The sequence below is a fragment of the Entelurus aequoreus genome, linkage group LG03 (genome assembly GCF_033978785.1).
Source record: "Entelurus aequoreus isolate RoL-2023_Sb linkage group LG03, RoL_Eaeq_v1.1, whole genome shotgun sequence".
NCBI classification, from domain to species: Eukaryota; Metazoa; Chordata; class Actinopteri; order Syngnathiformes; family Syngnathidae; genus Entelurus; species Entelurus aequoreus.
Genome location: NC_084733.1, coordinates 33,678,928 through 33,700,549, shown reverse-complemented (window position 1 = coordinate 33,700,549; position 21,622 = coordinate 33,678,928). Strand labels below are relative to the sequence as shown.

The 21,622-nt window shown below is 41.3% G+C and overlaps 2 protein-coding genes across 7 annotated transcripts in view; one reads left to right on the top strand and one right to left on the bottom strand.

The window, feature by feature from the left end:
* Positions 1-4,137, top strand: part of bend3 (BEN domain containing 3) — an 11,441-nt gene extending 7,304 nt beyond the window's left edge. For 4 of the 5 annotated variants that reach the window (XM_062041700.1, XM_062041698.1, XM_062041702.1 and 1 more), the window contains one exon: positions 484-4,137. In XM_062041700.1, the coding sequence (XP_061897684.1) occupies positions 484-2,694 (2,211 nt within the window). In that variant the 3' untranslated portion in view covers positions 2,695-4,137. The remainder of the gene's footprint in view (positions 1-483) is intronic. The other variant, XM_062041699.1, reaches the window with a different exon arrangement.
* On the bottom strand, positions 3,338-21,622 carry mtres1 (mitochondrial transcription rescue factor 1). Of its 2 annotated transcripts, none has more exons than XM_062041707.1 (4): positions 21,527-21,622; positions 6,741-7,193; positions 3,799-3,871; positions 3,338-3,704 (listed from the first exon to the last, which is right to left on the bottom strand). In XM_062041707.1, exons 1-4 carry the CDS (start codon positions 21,559-21,561, stop codon positions 3,510-3,512), a joined length of 756 nt encoding a protein of 251 aa, XP_061897691.1. In that variant the 5' UTR covers positions 21,562-21,622; the 3' UTR covers positions 3,338-3,509. The 2 variants fall into 2 exon arrangements, with proteins under 2 accessions (XP_061897691.1, XP_061897692.1); XM_062041708.1 differs by lacking the exon at positions 21,527-21,622 and adding an exon at positions 21,448-21,526.

Below are 21,622 nucleotides of genomic sequence, written 5' to 3'. Positions count from 1 at the left end.
CCTTCAACAAAGTATTGAGCGAAGGGTCTGAATATTTATGTACTGTACATGTGATTCTTTTTTTAGATTTTTAATTTTATTACATTTGGAAAAATATTTTTGAAAAACCTTTCTAGTGCCATTATGGGGTATTGTGTGTATAATTTTGAGGACAAATATTAATGTATTTCATTTTGGTATAAGGCTGTAACGTTACAAAAAGTGAAGCTGTGAATACTTTCCGGATGCACTGTACGTGCACATTTTAACCTTGTACCCTTGTATGCGTCTGCACAAAGTTCTCACATCTAATCTCTGCCAGAAATCAAATAATTTGGCCAACCATTATGTGGATTATTCCCCTGCTTCCAGAAAATTAGCAAGCATGATTGCACACTGAAAATAAGACAGATAAAGTATCTGATGTGTGGATGAGAAGTAATATCTCTGAAATGTACACTTTAGCTTGTCTTTACTTATTTTTTTGCCATTTACTCTGTCTAGATGAGGCACTACTTGACAGATGACAGCAGCCGCCAGGAGCCTCTGTGTCTCAGCACGAGCAACGTTAAGAGGGACAACATCCGTGGGAAATCCAGAGTTTCTTACAGAAAGCCTCTGTTCAGTATCTCCCACAGGATCTCTGAGAAGAAGAACACGCCAAGTGTAGATCAGCAGGCTGATCAAGGTGCTGGACATAAGGCTGGCCTCTTCTCTTCCGCTCTCCTAAGTTCAGAAGGAAATGGCTTACCGGAAGCTTTGTCAAGCCTGGATGGTTCAGGCCAAGTGTGGTCAAAAGACTCTAACCTCTACCCTCTGATTGAGAAAATGTTTTTCATTCTCAACAGTCTAAGTTCCAGCATGACTCAGTTGCATAGCAAAGTGGACCTTTTAAGTCTTGAGGTTATGCGAATAAAGAAGCATATCAAACCAGTGGAGATGGTGGCAGACTTCCAACCTCCTCCTGAGTATCTGCTAACAAGCGAAGAGTTGAATTCTTTAATGAAGCAGACATCCAGTGCTGGGGAGCTGGGGTGTCGCTTACTGGTACATCTCTTCCCCGAGCTGTTCAAAGCCAGGGAGCGCTCCCATGACTGTGTGACAAGCAAGAGATCACTGGAGTCTCTACATCTGCAGCTGATCCGTAACTATGTGGAGGCATGCTATCCATCGGTCAGGAACCTTAGTGTTTGGCAGGATGAGTGTCTCCCTCAGCTAAATGACTTTTTTAATCGTTTCTGGGCTCAGAGGGACATGGAAAGCGGTAGGCTGCTAAGGAAGCAGACAATAGCAGGGGAAGAGATCACAGCGGCACATCCTCAAACCTATCGTTTCATAAATGAGCAGGGTCGTGAGGAGCACATTCTTCAGGGCAATCAGCAGAGCAGCTTGGTTGGACCGTTCAACGATCAAGCCACAGAGGAGCTGGATGAGCTCGCCTCTCCTGAAGACTTAGTAATTTTCCTCATGCATCGACTCTTCCCCGAGCTTTTTGAAGAGGGCAATAAAGTGTCAGAGGGCTCAAATTGTTTAAACAGCATGGGCCAACTGATTCTAGACTCTGACAGGATGGAAATCATAAAAACGTACATGGAAACTAATTTTCCTGATGTGCCTGAGGAGAGTTGGCTTCAGGTGTGCATTCAGCACATGGAGGATGCACTCGATTGTCCTCACAGCAACGGCAATGGAAGTGAGCCTGACAACATCAACGACGAGAGCTACGATCTGGCCAGCATTCCTGAGGAAGGTTCTGTCCTGAAGGTTTTGGACATATGTGGCAATGAAAGGACCTCACGAAAGCCCAAAAGGTCACTGCTATCACCCATTGATTTTGACAATATGGAGATCCCTTTACCTAACTTTACTGTTCCACAGGAGCTCCTCTTGTCCAATGAGCAGCTTAAGTATAACTATGAATGTAGCTTGTCCATCGGAAACTTCGCCTCCCGCCTGCTAGTTCTTATGTTCCCTGAGCTCTTCACCCACGAGAACACCCGGAAGCAGTACAACTGCAGCGGTTCTCTCGGGAAAAAGCAGCTGGATCCCCTTCGTGTGAACCTGGTCCGTCATTATGTGCAGCTGGTCTACCCGCAAGCAAGGAACGACCGAGTGTGGACAATGGAGTTTGTGGGCAAACTTGACGAGAGGTGCCGTAGACGGGACACCGAACAGAGAAGATCCTACCTGCAGCATCGCAAAGTGTATGGTCAAGATGCAGAGCAGGACTTTGGCCTGAACCAGCTCCATCCAGATGCCTTGAGGGAGGATCCAGAAATTCCCTTGTTGCCCCCCGAGAAAAGCAGTAAAGACTTTTGCAAAATTCCTCTGGATGAACTAACTGTATCCAAACCAGACTTCCCGGTCCAGTCAGTTTACCTGCTCTCGGATGTGGAAGTTCGGGAAATAGTCCAGCAGAGTCTCTCTGTGGGGAACTTTGCCGCACGACTGTTGGTGCGCCTCTTCCCAGAACTATTCACGCAGGACAACCTGCGACTGCAGTACAACCATTCTGGGGCCTGCAACAAGAAACAGCTGGACCCAGCGCGCCTCAGACTTATCCGCCACTACGTGGAAACTGTGTATCCTGTGGAGAAAATGGAGGAGGTGTGGCACTACGAGTGTGTGCCAAGCATCGACGAGCGCTGCAGGCGCCCTAATCGGAAGAAATGTGACATTCTGAAGAAGGCTAAAAGGTCAAACAGTGTGTTGTAGTCAGCTTTCCTGACCAACTACCCCCCACCCAGAAAAATACTTTATCATTGCACAGCATATAAGCTCAACTTTTACAAACCTGTCCTTTTTTAGGATGAAGCCAACCTGTCACATGTTTTCTGTACAATTCTTATTTTTAGATTTAGACTATTATTGTTGGATAAAAAGTTTTGAAAGATATTAAAAAAGCCAAAATTGTCACATGTAATCTAACATAATTTTCACCTTAGACAATTAAACAATAGTAGTTGATTACATAGTTTTCTATATGAACAAATTGCAAAGATGTGACATATTTACAACACTGCAGTTTCTGATGTAACATTGTGTCACCCGTTTTAATAACAATGTGCTTATATTAAGCCTTATGGATGTTTGTGTTAAAGAAAAATTAACATTAAAGATCACTTAGTTATTTCTAATGAAAATCATATGACTGTGCTGTTACATTAATAATTGGTGCATACTCTGTTGGGCATTCATATAGAATTTATTTAACGGTTATTTAAACCTTATTGGACATTTTGTGTGACTTTTATGTTGGCCGGCAGCACCAATATTTTTATTCAGCAGGTGTATAGTTGCACAACTTTGTCACACCACAAAAGCATCAAAAATAGTAAAAATCGCACAATACAAGTCAGAATATCCAAGTGCATATTTACTGGATAATAGGAAAGCGCTACCTTCAGTTTTTAAATGTCAAAAATCACAGACCTGTTTTTCCTCTATAATCCTTGCTGGACACTTGTTTGAGGATACGATACCGTGTCATTGTATCATTGCTGACGCCGGTCGATACAATTACAATCCATTCATACTGGGCTTCGAGGCTTGAAGGCCTCATCCTGCGGTAACTCTATAAACTTCCACCGCCGTAAGGAAATTTTGTGCTTTTCCGCATTGTTGGATTTACCCAGAAACTTTTTGAGGATGACTCTTTTTAGAGTAACAGTCTTTGCACCTGAGTTCTCTGACAGCACCATGTCCAAAGTGTCCCCAACTTTTACCTGAGAGTACATAGAGTAAGAACAGTCAGGACAAACAACATACATGAAGTGTATCCAATAACCGGTCGGGTCATTTATTAGTAAACACACCCACCGTTTTACTTTTCTTGATGAGGGGTTGTCCATTTAGTCGGAGATTGTTGCTGTAAAAGCTGTCTTCGATTTTACTGTCATGACAAAAGAAAGTATGCCAAAAATTACAGGTGGAACTAAAAAAACATCTGAATATTGTGCAAAGGTTTATTTATTGAAACGAATATACGACATACAGTGCATCCGGAAAATTTTCAGAGCTTTACTTTTTTCCACATTTTGTTATGATACAGCCTTTTTTCAAAATGGAATAAATTCATTTTGTCCTTAAAATTCTACACACAATACCCCATAATAACGATGTGAAAAGTTTTCTTTTTAAATTTGCAAATATAAAAAAATCACATGTACATAAGTATTCACAGCATTTGCTCAATACTTTGTTGATGCACCTTTGGCAGCAATCATGGCCGCAAGTCTTTTTGAATACGATGCCACAATCTTGGCACACCAATCTGACAGTTTTGCCCATTCCTCTTTCCAGCACCTCTTAAGCTCCATCAGGTTGATGAGAAGCGTTGGTTTGCATCCATCTTTCCCTCTATCGAAATTATCCTGATAGTTCCTGCCGCTGAAAAACATCTCCACAGCATGATGCTGCCACCACCATGCTTCATTGTAGGGAATGTACTGGCCTGGTGATGAGCAGTGCCTGGTTTCCTCTAATCATGACATCTGGCATTTACACAAATGAGATCAAGCTTCCTCTCATCAGACCAGAGAATTTTGTTTCTCATATTCTGAGAGTCTTTTGGGTGCATTTTGGCAAACTTTTGCAAAGAAATGGCTTCCGTCTGGCCACTAGACCATACAGGCCTGATTGGTGGATTGCTGCAGAGATGGTTGTCCTCCCTGAGGGTTCTCTCTCCACAGAGGAATGCTGTAGCTCTGACAGAGTGACCATCGAGTTCTTGGTCACCTCCCTGACTAGACTAAGATGAATGCAGCAAAGTACAGAGACATCATGGATGAAAACTAATGCTTCCCATTCACCCTGATGGAGTTTGAGAGGTGCTGCAAAGGGGAATAGGCAAAACTGCCCAAAGATAGGTGTGCCAAAATTGTGGTATCATATTAAAAAAGATTTGAGACTGTAATTGATGTCAAAGGTGCATCAACAAAGTATTTAGCAAAGGCTGTGAACACTTTTTTTGTGTGTGTGTTTTAATACATTTGCAATTTAAAAAGAAAAAAAACTTCATATTGTCATTATTGTGTATCATGTGTAGAATTTTTGGGAAGAAAATTTATTTATTACACTTTAGAATACGGCTGTAACATTGCAAAATGTGGAAAAACTGAAGCGCTGACAATAATTTCCTGATGCACTGTAGGCTTACAACATGCAACAATAGATATTTCAAGCCTTCTTTTGATATAATTTTGATGATTATGGTTTACAGCTTATGAAAACCTCAAATTTTAAATCTGGTTTTCAAAAACTAAGCAACGATAATCAAAATAAGAAAGACTCGATATATCTCACTTTGCATATAATGAGTTTATCATATCACATATCAGTTTCACATTTTAAGTTGAAATGCTGACATTAAAGACCTACTGAAACCCACTACTACTGACCACGCACTCTGATAGTTTACATATCAATGCCAGGTTAACTTATAAAGTGCAATTTTAAATTTCCCGCTAAACTTCCGGTTGAAAACGCCTTTGGATGATGACGTATGCGCGTGACGTAGCCAGTGAAACAGAAGTATTGGTACCCCATTGAAGCCAATACAAAATAGCTCTGTTTTCATCTCATAATTCCACAGTATTCTGGACATCTGTGTTGGTGAATCTGTTGCAATTTGTTCATTGCATTATGGAGAAAGAAGCTGAGCAAGCAAAGAAGAAAGTTGTCGGTGCGAAGCGGAGTATTTTGCGAGGGAAGTCAGCAACACAACACGGCCGGTGTGTCATTGTTTACATTCCCGAAAGATGCAGTCAAGATCCAAGAACTCGGACAACAGAGACTCTTACCAGGAGGACTTTGACTTCGATACACAGACGCCTGTAGAGAACTAGGACAACACAGACTCTTACCAGGATTACTTTGATTTGGATACACAGACGCAGACGCGGTACTGTGAGTACGCAGCTGCGCTTCCAAACATTTGATCGCTTGCCCGTATGTGCGTGTCACGTACGTAACATTGGGTAAATATATAAGCTTTATGAACCTTGGGTTAGGTGAACGGTCCTTTGGGCTGAGTGATTGTGTGTGTTGTACAGGTGTTTGAATTGTATTGGCGGGTTATATGGACGGGAGCTAGGAGCTAGCATAACAAACACATAGGTTTTTGTTATGCGGGATTAATCTGCGGCATATTGAATATAAGCCTGGTTGTGTTGTGGCTAATAATGTATATATATGTCTTGTGTTTATTTACTGTTGTAGTCATTCCCAGCTGAATATCAGGTCCCACCCGCCTCTCACAGCATCTTCCCTATCTGAATCGCTTCCACTCCCCACTAGTCCTTCACTTGCACTTTCCTCATCCACAAATCTTTCATCCTCGCTCAAATTAATGGGGAAATCGTCGCTTTCTCGGTCCGAATCGCTCTCACTTCTGGCCGCCATCACTGTAAAAAATAGGGAACTTTGCGGAAATGTTCAACTGACTACGTCACGCTACTTCCGGTAGGGACAAGGCTTTTTTTTGTCAGATACCAAAAGTTGCGATCTTTATCGTTGTCGTTCTCTACTAAATCCTTTCAGCAAAAATATGGCAACATCGCGAAATGATCAAGTATGGCACATAGAATAAAAATAAATCATTTCAGTAGGCCTTTAATGAACTTTTGCATACATTTTTTAACCTGGGTAAAGAGTACGGTATATATTTTGACTCGTACAGCTAAATGAGGTAATTAAAAATGTATAGAGGTTTGTCTGTGCTAGCAGTGTGCAGGTGTACCTAATGTTACTATATCACTTACTTATGTGCTACGTCCAGGCCGGCTCGCAAAATGGCATCATAACGCAAGGACTCTACATATTTTTCAATGTCTTTATAGTCCTTTAGTATGTTTGGGTCCTCCTCCACTTCATCTTCATAATCGCTCTCAGGGTTTTGTTCTTCATCCTCTTCTTCTTCTTCTTCTTCTTGTATTGGCTTAGCAGCACCTTTCTTTTTGTTGCTTTTGAACCTCAGCTGATGGACAGTCCATCTTCTGACAGCATCCCTGCTACAGAGAGCCGTCCTTGTGCAACCCAGTGCGGAATAAGTGGAGCAGCCCCACAGCTGGCGTGTATGGATGGTTCTGGGACACCATTCGGTCTGTGCAGGTCCGTAACCAGCAGCTAGCAGGTGGCGCGGGTTCAGCCTTCCTAGCTGCCTCATAGCAAGAGCTTGGACCAACAAACTATGCATGCTGGAGCTCTGGTAGTGACTGCAAACAAAGTGTGGAAAGTGTGATTATGATCCTGACATTTGACAGGCACTTGTATATTTACTTACCAGGGACAGATGTTTTGGCCTAAAATCTATATCGCAACAGCCTCTTGCGAAAATGATATTTGTAATGGAACCATTTCAAAACAAGTTACAACCGCTCCTAATATGGCTGCTGATGTAAGTAGTAATACATTGAGTCATTTCTGGTTGTATTATTTTCTCAACTATAATCTACTATCTGGTTACTTTTTTTTTTAAACATGGTTCTATATATATTAAATAAAGTGCCAATGATTGTCACACACACACTAGCTGTGGCGAAATTATTCTCCGCATTTGACCCATCACCCTTGATCACCCCTTGGGTGGTGAGGGGAGCAGTGGGCAGCAGCGGTGGCCGTGCCCGGGAATCATTTTGGTGATTTAACCCCCAATTCCAACCCTTGATGCTGAGTGCCAAGCAGAGAGGTAATGGGTCCCATTTTTATAGTCTTTGGTATGACTCGGCCGGGGTTTGAACTCACAACCTACCGATCTCAGATATACACTGCCGTTCAAAAGTTTAGGGTCACCCAAACAATTTTGTGGAATAGCCTTCATTTTTAAGAACAAGAATAGACTGTCGAGTTTCAGATGAAAGTTCTCTTTTTCTGGCCATTTTGAGCGTTTAATTGACCCCACAAATGTGATACTCCAGAAACTCAATCTGCTCAAAGGAAGGTCAGTTTTGTAGCTTCTGTAACGAGCTAAACTGTTTTCAGATGTGTGAACATGATTGCACAAGGGCTTTCTAATCATCAATTAGCCTTCTGAGCCAATGAGCAAACACATTGTACCATTAGAACACTGGAGTGATAGTTGCTGGAAATGGGCCTCTATACACCTATGTAGATATTGCACCAAAAACCAGACATTTGCAGCTAGAATAGTCATTTACCACATTAGCAATGTATAGAGTGTATTTATTTCAAGTTAAGACTAGTTTAAAGTTATCTTCATTGAAAAGTTACAGTGCTTTTCCTTCAAAAATAGTGACATTTCAATGTGACTCCAAACTTTTGAACGGTAGTGTATATATTTCTATCCATCCATCCATTTTTCTACCGCTTGTCCCTTTTAATATATATATATATATATATATATATATATTTATATATATATATATATATATATTTATATATATATATATATATATATATATATATATATATATATATATATATATATATATATATATATATATATATATATTTATTTATTATGTATATATGTGCTGATGTACCCCTTAAAAAGCTGAAACCAACCCCAAACCACAACTTGGTGGTTGCCAAAAAGGGATTCAAACTAGTAATATTTTGATATTGACATTGGGGCGGTATAGCTCGGTTGGTAGAGTGGCCGTGCCAGCAACTTGAGGGTTCCAGGTTCGATCCCCGCTTCTGCCATCCTAGTCACTGCCGTTGTGTCCTTGGGCAAGACACTTTACCCACATGCTCCCAGTGCCACCCACACTGGTTTAAAAATGTAACTTAGATATTGGGTTTCACTATGTAAAGCGCTTTGAGTCACTAGAGAAAAGTGTTATATAAATATAATTCACTTCACATCTCATCTGTGCATCTCCTAATTGTATTCTAGTAATTTATGCACAGATGAGATGTCAATTTCACCATTTTACTTTGAATCATTTTATGGCAACCAATAATATACTGATTTAATTTAATGAATACATTGAAACACTTTATAAATGTGTATTATGTGCATGAACAAAGAACACTTATAATTGTATGTAGTTTCTAAACAAGAAAGAGGTTTTAGCACACCAACATCAGATCAATAACAGTCCTTTACAATTAATACCATAGAAATGGCGGCAAGATGGCGGCGCATGGTATGCTGCGGCTATGCTAACGCTCTTGGGAGTGTAGAGCGATTTGGCAAAAAACACCCGTCATTTCTGTCAATTTCATGGCTGGCTCAAAGCGTGAACACTCTGTGATCACATACGACCGACAGACAATTCTGGATGTGGATGGATCGGGTCGTTATAGACTGAAAGATGCATGTACGGTGGACCTCCTCGCTAGCATGGGAATACTTCACGGGCTACATCGAGTGGCCTTTGTAGCAGCGGAGTCAAGTGCTAGCGGTGACCGCCAATGGAGACGACATAAGCGGTGCGAGCGGAAGCAGAAGCGGGGATGCCGAGCTGGGCTAACAACAAAGAGAAAAGCTAACCAAAGAAGCGTGGAGTCTCCGGGTAAGAAGCCATTCAAACTAGAACTAGCCGGCGTCAGGCTGGATAATCCCTGCACACATAGCAATTCTCTTAGAATAAAACACAACTCACATAATGTTTTTTCTTTTGTGACCGTGTCAGAGGCAGACATACATTGTACTGAGGTAGCTAACTATGATGCGTTCAGTTTATCGCAACACCAAGCAAACAATCTGAATATCCCCGTCGTATCAATTTCTAGATATGGTCGAAACTATTTAAAGTGCAATACGCATAATAAACGCAACATTATTAATATTGCTACTTCGGATAATTTCAACAAACAATCCTCAAAACAGCCCACTACCTATAATATGGGCTTTTTAAACATAAGATCGTTATCTTCCAAAACGTTATTAGTTAATGAAGTAATTAGAGACAACAAACTTGACGTCGTTGGTCTCGCCGAGACCTGGCTCAAACCAGACGATTTTTTTGCGCTAAATGAGGCATCTCCTCCTAACTATACCAATACACATGTTGCCCGACCTCTTAAAAGGGGAGGGGGTGTCGCACTAATATACAATGAAAACTATAATCTTACACCTAACCTAAATAATAAATATAACTCGTTTGAGGTGCTCACTTTGAGGTCGGTCACACCGCTGCCTCTCCACCTGGCTGTTATCTACCGCCCCCCTGGGCCCTATTCGGACTTCATCAGTGAATTCTCAGAGTTTGTTGCTGATCTATTGACGCACGCCGACAATATAATCATAATGGGGGACTTTAATATCCATATGAATACCCCATCGGACCCTTCATGCGTGGCGCTCCAGACTATAATTGATAGCTGTGGTCTTACACAAATAATAAATGAACCCACGCATCGCAACGGTAATACGATAGATCTAGTGCTTGTCAGGGGTGTCACCACCTCTAAAGTTACGATACTCCCGTACACTAAAGTAATGTCCGATCATTACCTTATAAAATTCGAAGTTCTGACTCATTGTCAACAAACTAATAATAATAATAATAACTACTATAGCAGCCGCAACATTAATGCTGCCACAACGACGACTCTTACTGACCTACTGCCTTCGGTAATGGCACCATTCCCAAATTATGTGGGCTCTATTGATAACCTCACTAACAACTTTAATGACGCCCTGCGCGACACCATTGATATTGTAGCACCGCTAAAGCTAAAAAGGGCCCCTAAAAGGCGTACCCCATGGTTTACAGAAGAAACTAAAGCCCAGAAATTATCATGTAGAAAGCTGGAACGCAAATGGCGTGCGACTAAACTTGAGGTTTTCCATCAAGCATGGTGTGATAGTTTAATAACTTATAAACGCATGCTTACCTCAGCTAAAGCTAAATATTACTCAAATCTCATCCACCTCAACAAAAATGATCCTAAATTTCTGTTTAGTACAGTAGCATCGCTAACCCAACAAGGGACTCCTCCCAGTAGCTCCACCCACTCAGCAGATGACTTTATGAATTTCTTTAATAAGAAAATTGAAGTCATTAGAAAAGAGATTAAAGACAATGCATCTCAGCTACAACTGGGTTCTATTAACACAAATACGACTGTATATACGACGGATACCGCCCTCCAAAATAGTTTCTCTGTCTTTGATGAAATAACATTGGAGGAATTGTCAAAATGTGTAAATGGGACAAAACAAACAACATGTTTACTTGACCCAATTCCTGGGAAACTTATCAAGGAGCTTTTTGTATTATTAGGTCCATCAGTGTTAAATGTTATAAACTTATCACTTTCCTCTGGCACTGTTCCCCTAGCATTCAAAAAAGCGGTTATTCATCCTCTACTCAAAAGACCTAACCTCGATCCTGATCTCCTGGTAAACTACCGGCCGGTGTCCCACCTTCCGTTTATCTCGAAAATCCTCGAAAAAATTGTAGCACAGCAGCTAAATGAACACTTAGCGTCTTAACAATCTCTGTGAACCTTTTCAGTCCGGTTTCAGGGCAAATCACTCTACGGAGACAGCCCTCGCAAAAAGGATTAATGATCTATTGCTAACGATGGATTCTGATGCTTCATCTATGTTGCTGCTTCTTGATCTTAGCGCCGCTTTCGATACTGTTGGTCATAATATTTTATTAGAGCGTATCAAAACGCGTATTGGGATGACAGACTTAGCCTTGTCTTGGTTTAACTCTTATCTTACTGACAGGATGCAGTGTGTCTCCCATAACAATGTGACCTCGGACTATGTTAAGGTAACGTGCGGAGTTCCCCAGGGTTCGGTTCTTGGCCCTGCACTCTTTAGTATTTACATGCAGCCGCTAGGTGACATCATACGCAAATACGGTGTTAGCTTTCACTGTTATGTTGATGACACCCAACTCTACATGCCCCTAAAGCTGACCAACATGCCGGATTGTAGTCAGCTGGAGGCGTGTCTTAATGAAATTAAACAATGGATGTCCGCTAACTTTTTGCAACTCAACGCTAAGAAAACGGAAATGCTGATTATCGGTCCTGCTCAACACCGACATCTATTTAATAATACCACCTTAACATTTGACAACCAAACAATTAAACAAGGCGACTCGGTAAAGAATCTGGGTATTATCTTCGACCCAACTCTCTCGTTTGAGTCGCACATTAAGAGTGTTACTAAAACGGCCTTCTTTCATCTCCGTAATATCGCTAAAATGTGTCCCATTTTGTCCACAAGCGATGCTGAGATCATTATCCATGCGTTCGTTACATCTCGTCTCGATTACTGTAACGTTTTATTTTCGGGCCTCCCTATGTCTAGCATTAAAAGATTACAGATGGTACAAAATGCGGCTGCTAGACTTTTGACAAAAACAAGAAAGTTTGATCATATTACGCCTATACTGGCTCACTTGCACTGGCTTCCTGTGCACCTAAGATGCGACTTTAAGGTTTTACTACTTACGTATAAAATACTACACGGTCAAGCTCCTGCCTATCTTGACGATTGTATTGTACCATATGTCCCGGCAAGAAATCTGCGTTCAAAGAACTCCGGCTTATTAGTGATTCCCAGAGCCCAAAAAAAGTCTGCGGGCTATAGAGCGTTTTCTATTCGGGCTCCAATACTATGGAATGCCCTCCCGGTAAAAGTTAGAGATGCTACCTCAGTAGAAGCATTTAAGTCTCATCTTAAAACTCATTTGTATACTCTAGCCTTTAAATAGACTCCCTTTTTAGACCAGTTGATCTGCCGTTTCTTTTCTTTTCTTTTCTACTCTGCTCCCAACCCGGGGTGGACCGCTAGCCTGTCCATCAGATGGGGACATCTCTACGCTGCTGACCCGTCTCCACTCGGGATGGTTCCTGCTGGCCCCACTATGGACTGGACTTTCGCTGATGTGTTGGACTTTCACAATATTATGTCAGACCCACTCGACATCCATTGCTTTCGGTCTCCCCTAGAGGGGGGGGGTTACCCACATATGCGGTCCTCTCCAAGGTTTCTCATAGTCATTCACATTGGCGTCCCACTGGGGTGAGTTTTCCTTGCCCGTATGTGGGCTCTGTACCGAGGATGTCGTTGTGGCTTGTACAGCCCTTTGAGACACTTGTGATTTAGGGCTATATAAATAAAAATTGATTGATTGATTGATTGAAATGGCCAACGTTTTCATTTTACAGACACAATAAAGGCTTAAATAATTTCAAACACTATCCTTTTCATATCCACAAATGTCATACATAATCAGTTGTGGACAGACCATACTTGCCAACCCTCCTGAATTTTCTGGGAGACTCCCGAATTTCAGTGCCTCTCCCGAAAATCTCCCGGGACAACCATTCTCCCGAAAATCTCCCGATTTCCAGTCGGACAACTATATTGGGGGCGTGCCTTAAAGGCACTGCCTTTAGCGTCCTCTCTCACCTGAAAAGGAGACTATTATATATGTCTCCATTAATTATAGGTTTATTTATAACCCATAAAATAGGCAGGCACGGAGATAATTCTCAGCGTGTTTTTATTCCAGCCGGCATGTTAATACTGTAGCGGCTGGCTATGGGGTGTTAGCCAATGACTGTGGCAGCGGGGGAGGGACTTCCGGGAGAGATAGGGAAGTGACGTTGTTAATAGGAAGTGGGTGTTCGAGTTTTGCCGGGAAAACTCGCGGGCCGCACTAACATTAAATTTTCATATTAAGGTGCAGGCCGGGGCGTGTGTCTGAGACCCCTGGTTAAAACATACCACAAAGCAAAAAAAAAGCTTTGTATGCAGTGTTATTTCATTTTAAATTTTCAAAAGAGTTTTGTGGCTCCCATTTTTGTTTTCTTTAATTTGTGAAACTTGTCAAAATGGCTCTTTGAGTGGTATAGATTGCCGACCTCTGGACTAGGTTATGTTCCCGGATTCAGAGATCGCTCGCCAGTACTCAAATGGCAGAACAAAAGCTACTCAAATAGTGAAAGATAAGTGGGTTTTTTTTTAAGTAAGCAGCAAGTACAGTACAGTTAGTAGAACAACTGTGTTCATTACTGTACTAATATATATATATATATATATATATATATATATATATATATATATAAGAAATACTTTAATTTCAGTGAATTCTAGCTATAAATATACTCCTCCCACTTAACCCACCCCCCCCAATTTCCCGAATTCGGGGGTCTCAAGGTTGGCAAGTATGGGACAGACGGAGCCGCAGGAAAGCAGCTCTAACAAGCGAGCGCGCTCCCGAGGCAGTAATCCATTTTTACGAGGGGCCCCCTTGAAAAAATGTAATGCCCCAGCCTTAAAAACATTTCTGCAGCCAGTTCTGAGTCTGGAGCACCAGATAGTTTGACATGTCTGGGAACACGCCCGACAGAAAATCTTTGGGATCACTCGACAAATCTTGTTTGATAACGTATAGGGATGGATTCCATTGAGTAGTTTTTAGTGGTATGCTCTAGGCCAGTGGTTCTTAACCTTGTTGGAGGTACCGAACCCCACCAGTTTCATATGCGCATTCACCGAACCCTTCTTTAGTGAAAAATAAAATGTTTTTTTTCAAATTCAAGACATAGTTATATGTTTTTGGTAACACTTTCGTATGGGGAACATATTCTAAGTAACAAAGACTTAATTTAGAGTTTTTTGGACACTAGGGGAACATATTCTAAGTAACAAAGACTTAATTTAGAGTTTTTTGGACACTAGGGGAACATATTCTAAGTAACAAAGACTTAATTTAGAGTTATTTGGTTAGGGTTAGAGGGTTAGGGTTATAATAAGGCCATGCCGAATAAGGCATTAATAAGTAGGGATGATACTCGAAACCGGTTTTGCCGGTTGTTTGATAAGAAAAGAACCGAGTCCTCGGACTCGAATCCCTTTTTGAGAACTGGTACCAGTTATCGAGACCACTATAGTAAAGGAAAAGAGTTGATTCTTTATTCGAATCCCGTCCCGACCAGAAATGCTCCGTGGGACATCACAAGAATTGACGTCACGTAGCTCAGTCATTAGGCGCAGATAGCGAAAGCAGGAAAACAATGGATGGGAAAAAGCGCTCCAAGGTGTAATAAAGTTCAAAACAAAAGCTATCATCCATCGAATAACTTTACTGAGAGATTTCAGCAGGGTAAAACACATGACGAACACTTTTACGACCAACCGGAAACATAGCAACCAGGCTAGCAACGCACCTCCTTTACGGCAGCTGTCGCAACGTTCTTAAAACAACCGCAGCACATACATATATATACAACACATCTCCCTTTTTTAACTTTTGTTTTTCTTTCCTTGTAAACAAAACAAAATCACACTGTAGATGTGTTGTCTGTCTAATTATAAATAATGCAGACGAGGCGTGTTGGCTGAGTTCTTGACGTTTACTTTCACAGCGTGGCAACATGCAACACTTTTCGGGGCTACCGCGCATGCTCGTAACTCCCGTTGCATGCTGGGTAGTGTAGTTGTTATATTCTCTCGCTCATAACATTTTTCCCCCTATAAAGAAATAATGTTAACTCAATAAAGTGTATTTCTTTTTTTAGCTTTAACTTTTCATTTTTTAGCATTGTAACCACATTTGCAAACAACTTTTCTCTTCATAGAATTTTCTTTCAATAAAGAAATAAAGTGCAAAAATGTCAAAACATCATAACAAACAGTTATGTCAAATAGTAGCAGAAGTGCACTTTTTGGAGAGCTGTATTATTTTCAGTTTTGTGCCCAAGGGACTGATTTTATTTAACACTATATTATTATTTATACACCTATAGTGATCACAGAGACAGGTTGTTTTTGTGTTACTGTATATATTTGTTTCTCTGAAAAATCCCACTTAATATACTTTGGGTAACAACAGTCAATATTTAGTTTTTTTTTTTTATTTTTTTAGGTGGGTAACAGTCAATATTTATTTATTTATTAGATTTTATTTTTTTATTATATAATAAAAGTGAGCTTTTGTTAAACCAAATATTGTGTGTTTTTTTCCATATACAACAACCTATCTGGACTCGATAAGAGAATCGATAAGGAATCAGAAAGATGTCCAGGCATCGAGTAATTGTCTCTGGCCCCCTGCCTGCGAGAGGCAATGATGAGAGATATAGCAGATTAGTCTCGCTTAACAAGTGGCTGGCTAGCTACTGTAGGCAACAGGGACTAACGTTTATTGATAACTGGCCCTCTTTCTGGGGCAAACCAGGCTTGCTGATGAGAGACGGCCTTCACCCTAACCAGGAAGGCGCCATCATCCTGTCTAGAAACATAGACTACTATTTAAGTCTCACTTGACTGACTACACTAGAGCAAGCCCGGTCACAGGCAATTACAATGTCTGTTAGTCCGGGTGAGGAGTCAGTTAAGCTAGAACTAGCCAGCGCCAGGCTGGATAATCCATGTACGCATAGCAATTCTCTTAGAATAATACACAATTCACATAATGTTTTTTCTGTTGTGTCTGTGTCAGAGGTGGACATGCATTCTACTGAGGTGGCAAATTATGATATGTCCAGTCTATTGCAGCACCAAGCAAACAATCGGAAAATTCCCGTCATATCAATTCCTAGATATGGTCGAAACTATTTAAAGTGCACTACGCATAATAAACGCAACATTGTTAATATTGCCACTACGGATAATCTTAACAAAAACTCGTCAAAACAGCCCAATACCTATAATATGGGCTTTTTAAACATAAGATCATTGTCTCCCAAGGCGTTATTGGTTAATGAGGTCATTGGAGACAATAATCTTAACGTCATTGGTCTTAGCGAAACCTGGCTCAAACCAGACGAATTTTTTGCGCTCAATGAGGCATCTCCTCCTAACTATACGAATGCGCATGTTGCCCGTCCTCTTAAAAAGGGAGGGGGTGTCGCACTAATATACAATGAAAATTTCAACCTTACCCCTAACCTAAATAATAAATATAAATCGTTTGAGGTGCTTACGATGAGGTCGGTCACACCGCTACCTCTCGACCTGGCTGTTATCTACCGCCCCCCTGGGCCCTATTCGGACTTTATCAGTAAATTCTCAGAGTTCGTTGCTGATCTAGTGACGCACGCCGACAATATAATCATAATGGGGGACTTTAATATCCATATGAATACCCCATCGGACCCTCAGTGCGTGGCGCTCCAAACCATAATTGATAGCTGTGGTCTTACACAAATAATACATGAACCCACGCATCGCAACGGTAATACAATAGATCTAGTGCTTGTCAGGGGTGTCACCACCTCCAAAGTTATGATACTTCCATATACTAAAGTATTGTCCGATCATTACCTTATAAAATTTGAAGTTTTGACTCATTGTCAACAAGCTAATAATAATAATAACTGCTATAGCGGCCGCAACATTAATGCTGCCACAACGATGACTCTTGCTGACCTACTGCCTTCGGTAATGGCACCATTCCCAAATTATGTCGGCTCTATTGATAACCTCACTAACAACTTTGACGATGCCTTGCGCGAAATTATTGATAGTATAGCACCGCTAAAGCAAAAAAGGGCCCCTAAAAGGCGCACCCCATGGTTTACAGAAGAAATTAGAGCTCATAAATTATCATGTAGAAAACTGGAACGCAAATGGCGCGCGACTAAACTTGAGGTTTTCCATCAAGCATGGAGTGATAGTTTAATAACTTATAAACGCATGCTAAATACTACTCAAATCTCATCCGCCTCAACAAAAACGATCCTAAATTTCTGTTTAGTACAGTAGCATCGCTAACCCAACAAGGGACTCCTCCCAGTAGCTCCACCCACTCGGCAGATGATTTTATGAATTTCTTTAATAAGAAAATTTAACTCATTAGAAAGGAGATTAAAGACAACGCATCCCAGCTACAACTGGGTTCTATTAACACAAATACGACTGTATATACGACGGACACTGCCCTCCAAAATAGTCTCTCTATTTTTGATTAAATAACATTAGAGGAATTATTACAGCGTGTAAGTGGGATAAAACAAACAACATGTTTGCTTGACCCACTTCCTGGGAAACTTATCAAGGAACTGTTTGTATTATTAGGTCCATCAGTGTTAAATATTATAAACTTATCACTTTCCTCCGGCACTGTTCCCCTAGCATTCAAAAAAGCGGTTATTCATCCTCTGCTCAAAAGACCTAACCTCGATCCTGACCTCATGGTAAACTACCGACCGGTCTCCCACCTTCCGTTTATTTCCAAAATTCTCGAAAAAATTGTTGCACAGCAGCTAAATGAACACTTAGTGACTAACAATCTCTGTGAACCTTTTCAATCCGGTTTCAGGGCAAATCACTCTACGGAGACAGCCCTCGCAAAAATGACTAATGATCTATTGCTAACGATGGATTCTGATGCGTCATCTATGTTGCTGCTTCTTGATCTTAGCGCCGCTTTCGATACCGTCGATCATAATATTTTATTAGAGCGTATCAAAACACGTATTGGTATGTCAGACTTAGCCTTGTCTTGGTTTAACTCTTATCTTACTGACAGGATGCAGTGCGTCTCCCATAACAATGTGACCTCGGACTATGTCAAGGTAACGTGCGGAGTTCCCCAGGGTTCGGTTCTTGGCCCTGCACTCTTTAGTATTTACATGCTGCCGCTGGGTGACATCATACGCAAGTATGGTGTTAGCTTTCACTGTTATGCTGATGACACTCAACTCTACATGCCCCTAAAGCTGACCAACACGCCGGACTGTAGTCAGCTGGAGGCGTGTCTTAATGAAATTAAACAATGGATGTCCGCTAACTTTTTGCAACTCAACGCTAAGAAAACGGAAATGCTGATTATCGGTCCTGCTAGACACCAACATCTATTTAATAATACCACCTTAACATTTGACAACCAAACAATTACACAAGGCGACTCGGTAAAGAATCTGGGTATTATCTTCGACCCAACTCTCTCGTTTGAGTCACACATTAAGAGTGTTACTAAAACGGCCTTCTTTCATCTCCGTAATATCGCTAAAATTCTTTCCATCTTGTCCACTAGCGACGCTGAGATCATTATTCATGCGTTCGTTACGTCTCGTCTCGATTACTGTAACGTATTATTTTCGGGTCTCCCTATGTCTACCATTAAAAGATTACAGTTGGTACAAAATGCGGCTGCAAGGCTTTTGACAAAAACAAGAAAGTTTGATCATATTACGCCTATACTGGCTCACTTGCACTGGCTTCCTGTGCACTTAAGATGCGACTTTAAGGTTTTACTACTTACGTATAAAATACTACACGGTTTAGCTCCAGCCTATCTCGCCGATTGTATTGTACCATATGTCCCGACAAGAAATCTGCGTTCAAAGAACTCCGGCTTATTAGTGATTCCCAGAGCCAAAAAAAAGTCTGCGGGCTATAGAGCGTTTTCTATTCGAGCTCCAGTACTCTGGAATGCCCTCCCGGTAACAGTTAGAGATGCTACCTCAGTAGAAGCATTTAAGTCCCATCTTAAAACTCATTTGTATAATCTAGCCTTTAAATAGACCCCCCTTTTTTAGACCAGTTGATCTGCTGTTTCTTTTCTTCTCTCCTCTTCTCCCCTGTCCCTTGCGAGGGGGAGTTGCATAGGTCCGGTGGCCATGGATGAAGTGCTGGCTGTCCAGAGTCGGGACCCCGGGTGGACCACTAGCCTGTGCATCGGTTGGGGACATCTCTGCGCTGCTGACCCGTCTCCGCTCGGGATGGTTTCCTGTTGGCCCCGCTGTGGACTGGACTCCCGCTGATGTGTTGGATCCACTGTGGACTGGACTTTCACAATGTTATGTCAGACCCACTCGACATCCATTGCTTTCGGTCTCCCCTAGAGGGGGGGGGGGGGTTACCCACATATGCGGTCCTCTCCAAGGTTTCTCATAGTCATTCACCGACGTCCCACTGGGGTGAGTTTTTCCTTGCCCGTATGTGGGCTCTGTACCGAGAATGTCGTTGTGGCTTGTACAGCCCTTTGAGACACTTGTGATTTAGGGCTATATAAATAAACATTGATTGACTGATTGATTGATAAGAGGATTCGATAAGAGGATTCGATAATAGGCTCGAACTCGATAATTCCTTATCAAACATCATCCCTATTAATAAGTACTTAATAATGATTAGTTAAGAGTGAATATGTTACTAATTTGCATGATAATAAGCAACTAATTAATGGTGGATATGTTCCCCATACTAAAGTGTTACCATGTTTTTTTTACTGGTGCACAAAATGAAGCGTGCATGAACATCACCTTATACAAAGAACAAAACCAACACAGTGCATAAACTCACAACAAACTACACACCTGCAAATCAGTCTGACTTCTGCTGTTGTCGTATCTGTAATACGCCGATAGGGAGAAGTTTTTATTTACACGATGAGTCTGGTGTGTTTTGACCTCCGCCGAACCCCTAGGGTTCGATCGAACCCAGGTTAAGAACCACTGCTCTAGGCATCTTGCAAACTCAGATAGTCTTCATGCTGTATGCTCCACGACTTGCTGTACATATCCTACCAAGTCAGTCCTACACTGTTTCATTGTCCATTTCTCTGATGATACAATTGTTGATGTTGATTGTTGATACCAACCAAACCCCCCCCCCCCCCCCCCCCCCCCCCCTTCCACATCCTTGTTCTAACATGCCAGAGGCTGTTCACCTTGGAGACCTGCTGCGGATATGGGTACGGCCTGGCGCGAGATTTACACCTTCTCCCTTCTCTCTTTGTAAATAATTCAATGTATATACTCTGATGATTATCTTGTGTGATGACTGTATTATGATGTTAGTATATATTTGATAGTATATATCTGTATCACGAATCAATTTAAGTGGACCCCGACTTAAACAAGTTGAAAAACTTATTCGGGTGTTACCATTTAGTGGTCAATTGTACGGAATATGTACAATTGACCACTGTGCAATCTACTAATAAAAGTTTCAATCAAATTCAATCAATGTATGCTACACAGTAGCCATGTTTGTTTGGCGGCTCACCAACTTTTTTTTATTTTTGATAAATTTGAAAAAAAAAACTACAAATAATACATTTCACATTGTCATTATGGGGTATTGTGTGTAGAATTTTGAGGACAAAAATGAATCGATACGGTTTTAACGTAAATGTGGGGGGGGGAAAGTGAAGCGGGAAGTACTCACAGCTGTGAGTACTTTCCGAATATCCGAATACACAGTACAACCATAGTATACACATTGAAGTGTACTTTCGGAGTACAATACTGCATTCTTATTTGAAATACAGCCAACACAAATGCTCGACCAGCTGTTTTGGTTTTTGCGGACGTTATTTTAATTGCTCGCAAATTCGTTGGAAAACGATGTGTTGTTTTTTCGTAGTAGAAAACAATATGGCTGATTCCGAAAAAGAAGTATTAAAATGCCACATTATCTTGAAACCAATCATTAAAGGATGTATATTAGCGTCGTGTATGTTTGCTCGTCATTGAACTGACTCACTCATAGTTGGACACTTCAGGTGGAAGCTAATGCTAACTGTTAGAGCACAATGGTTTTTACAGGCTGGTGCTGAATAACAGACAACTTACCATAAAAACTTAGTGAACTACAACATGAAAATGCCGAAAAACATTTCATTCGTTGCAGTAAACTGAAATCTGGACTCACCTATGACGCAACCTCTCCTCGCCTGCTGCTGTCATTCGTCGCCTCTGACTGTTTATTGTGTCATCAAACCGGATGTCATCTGTTATGCCGCCCCCT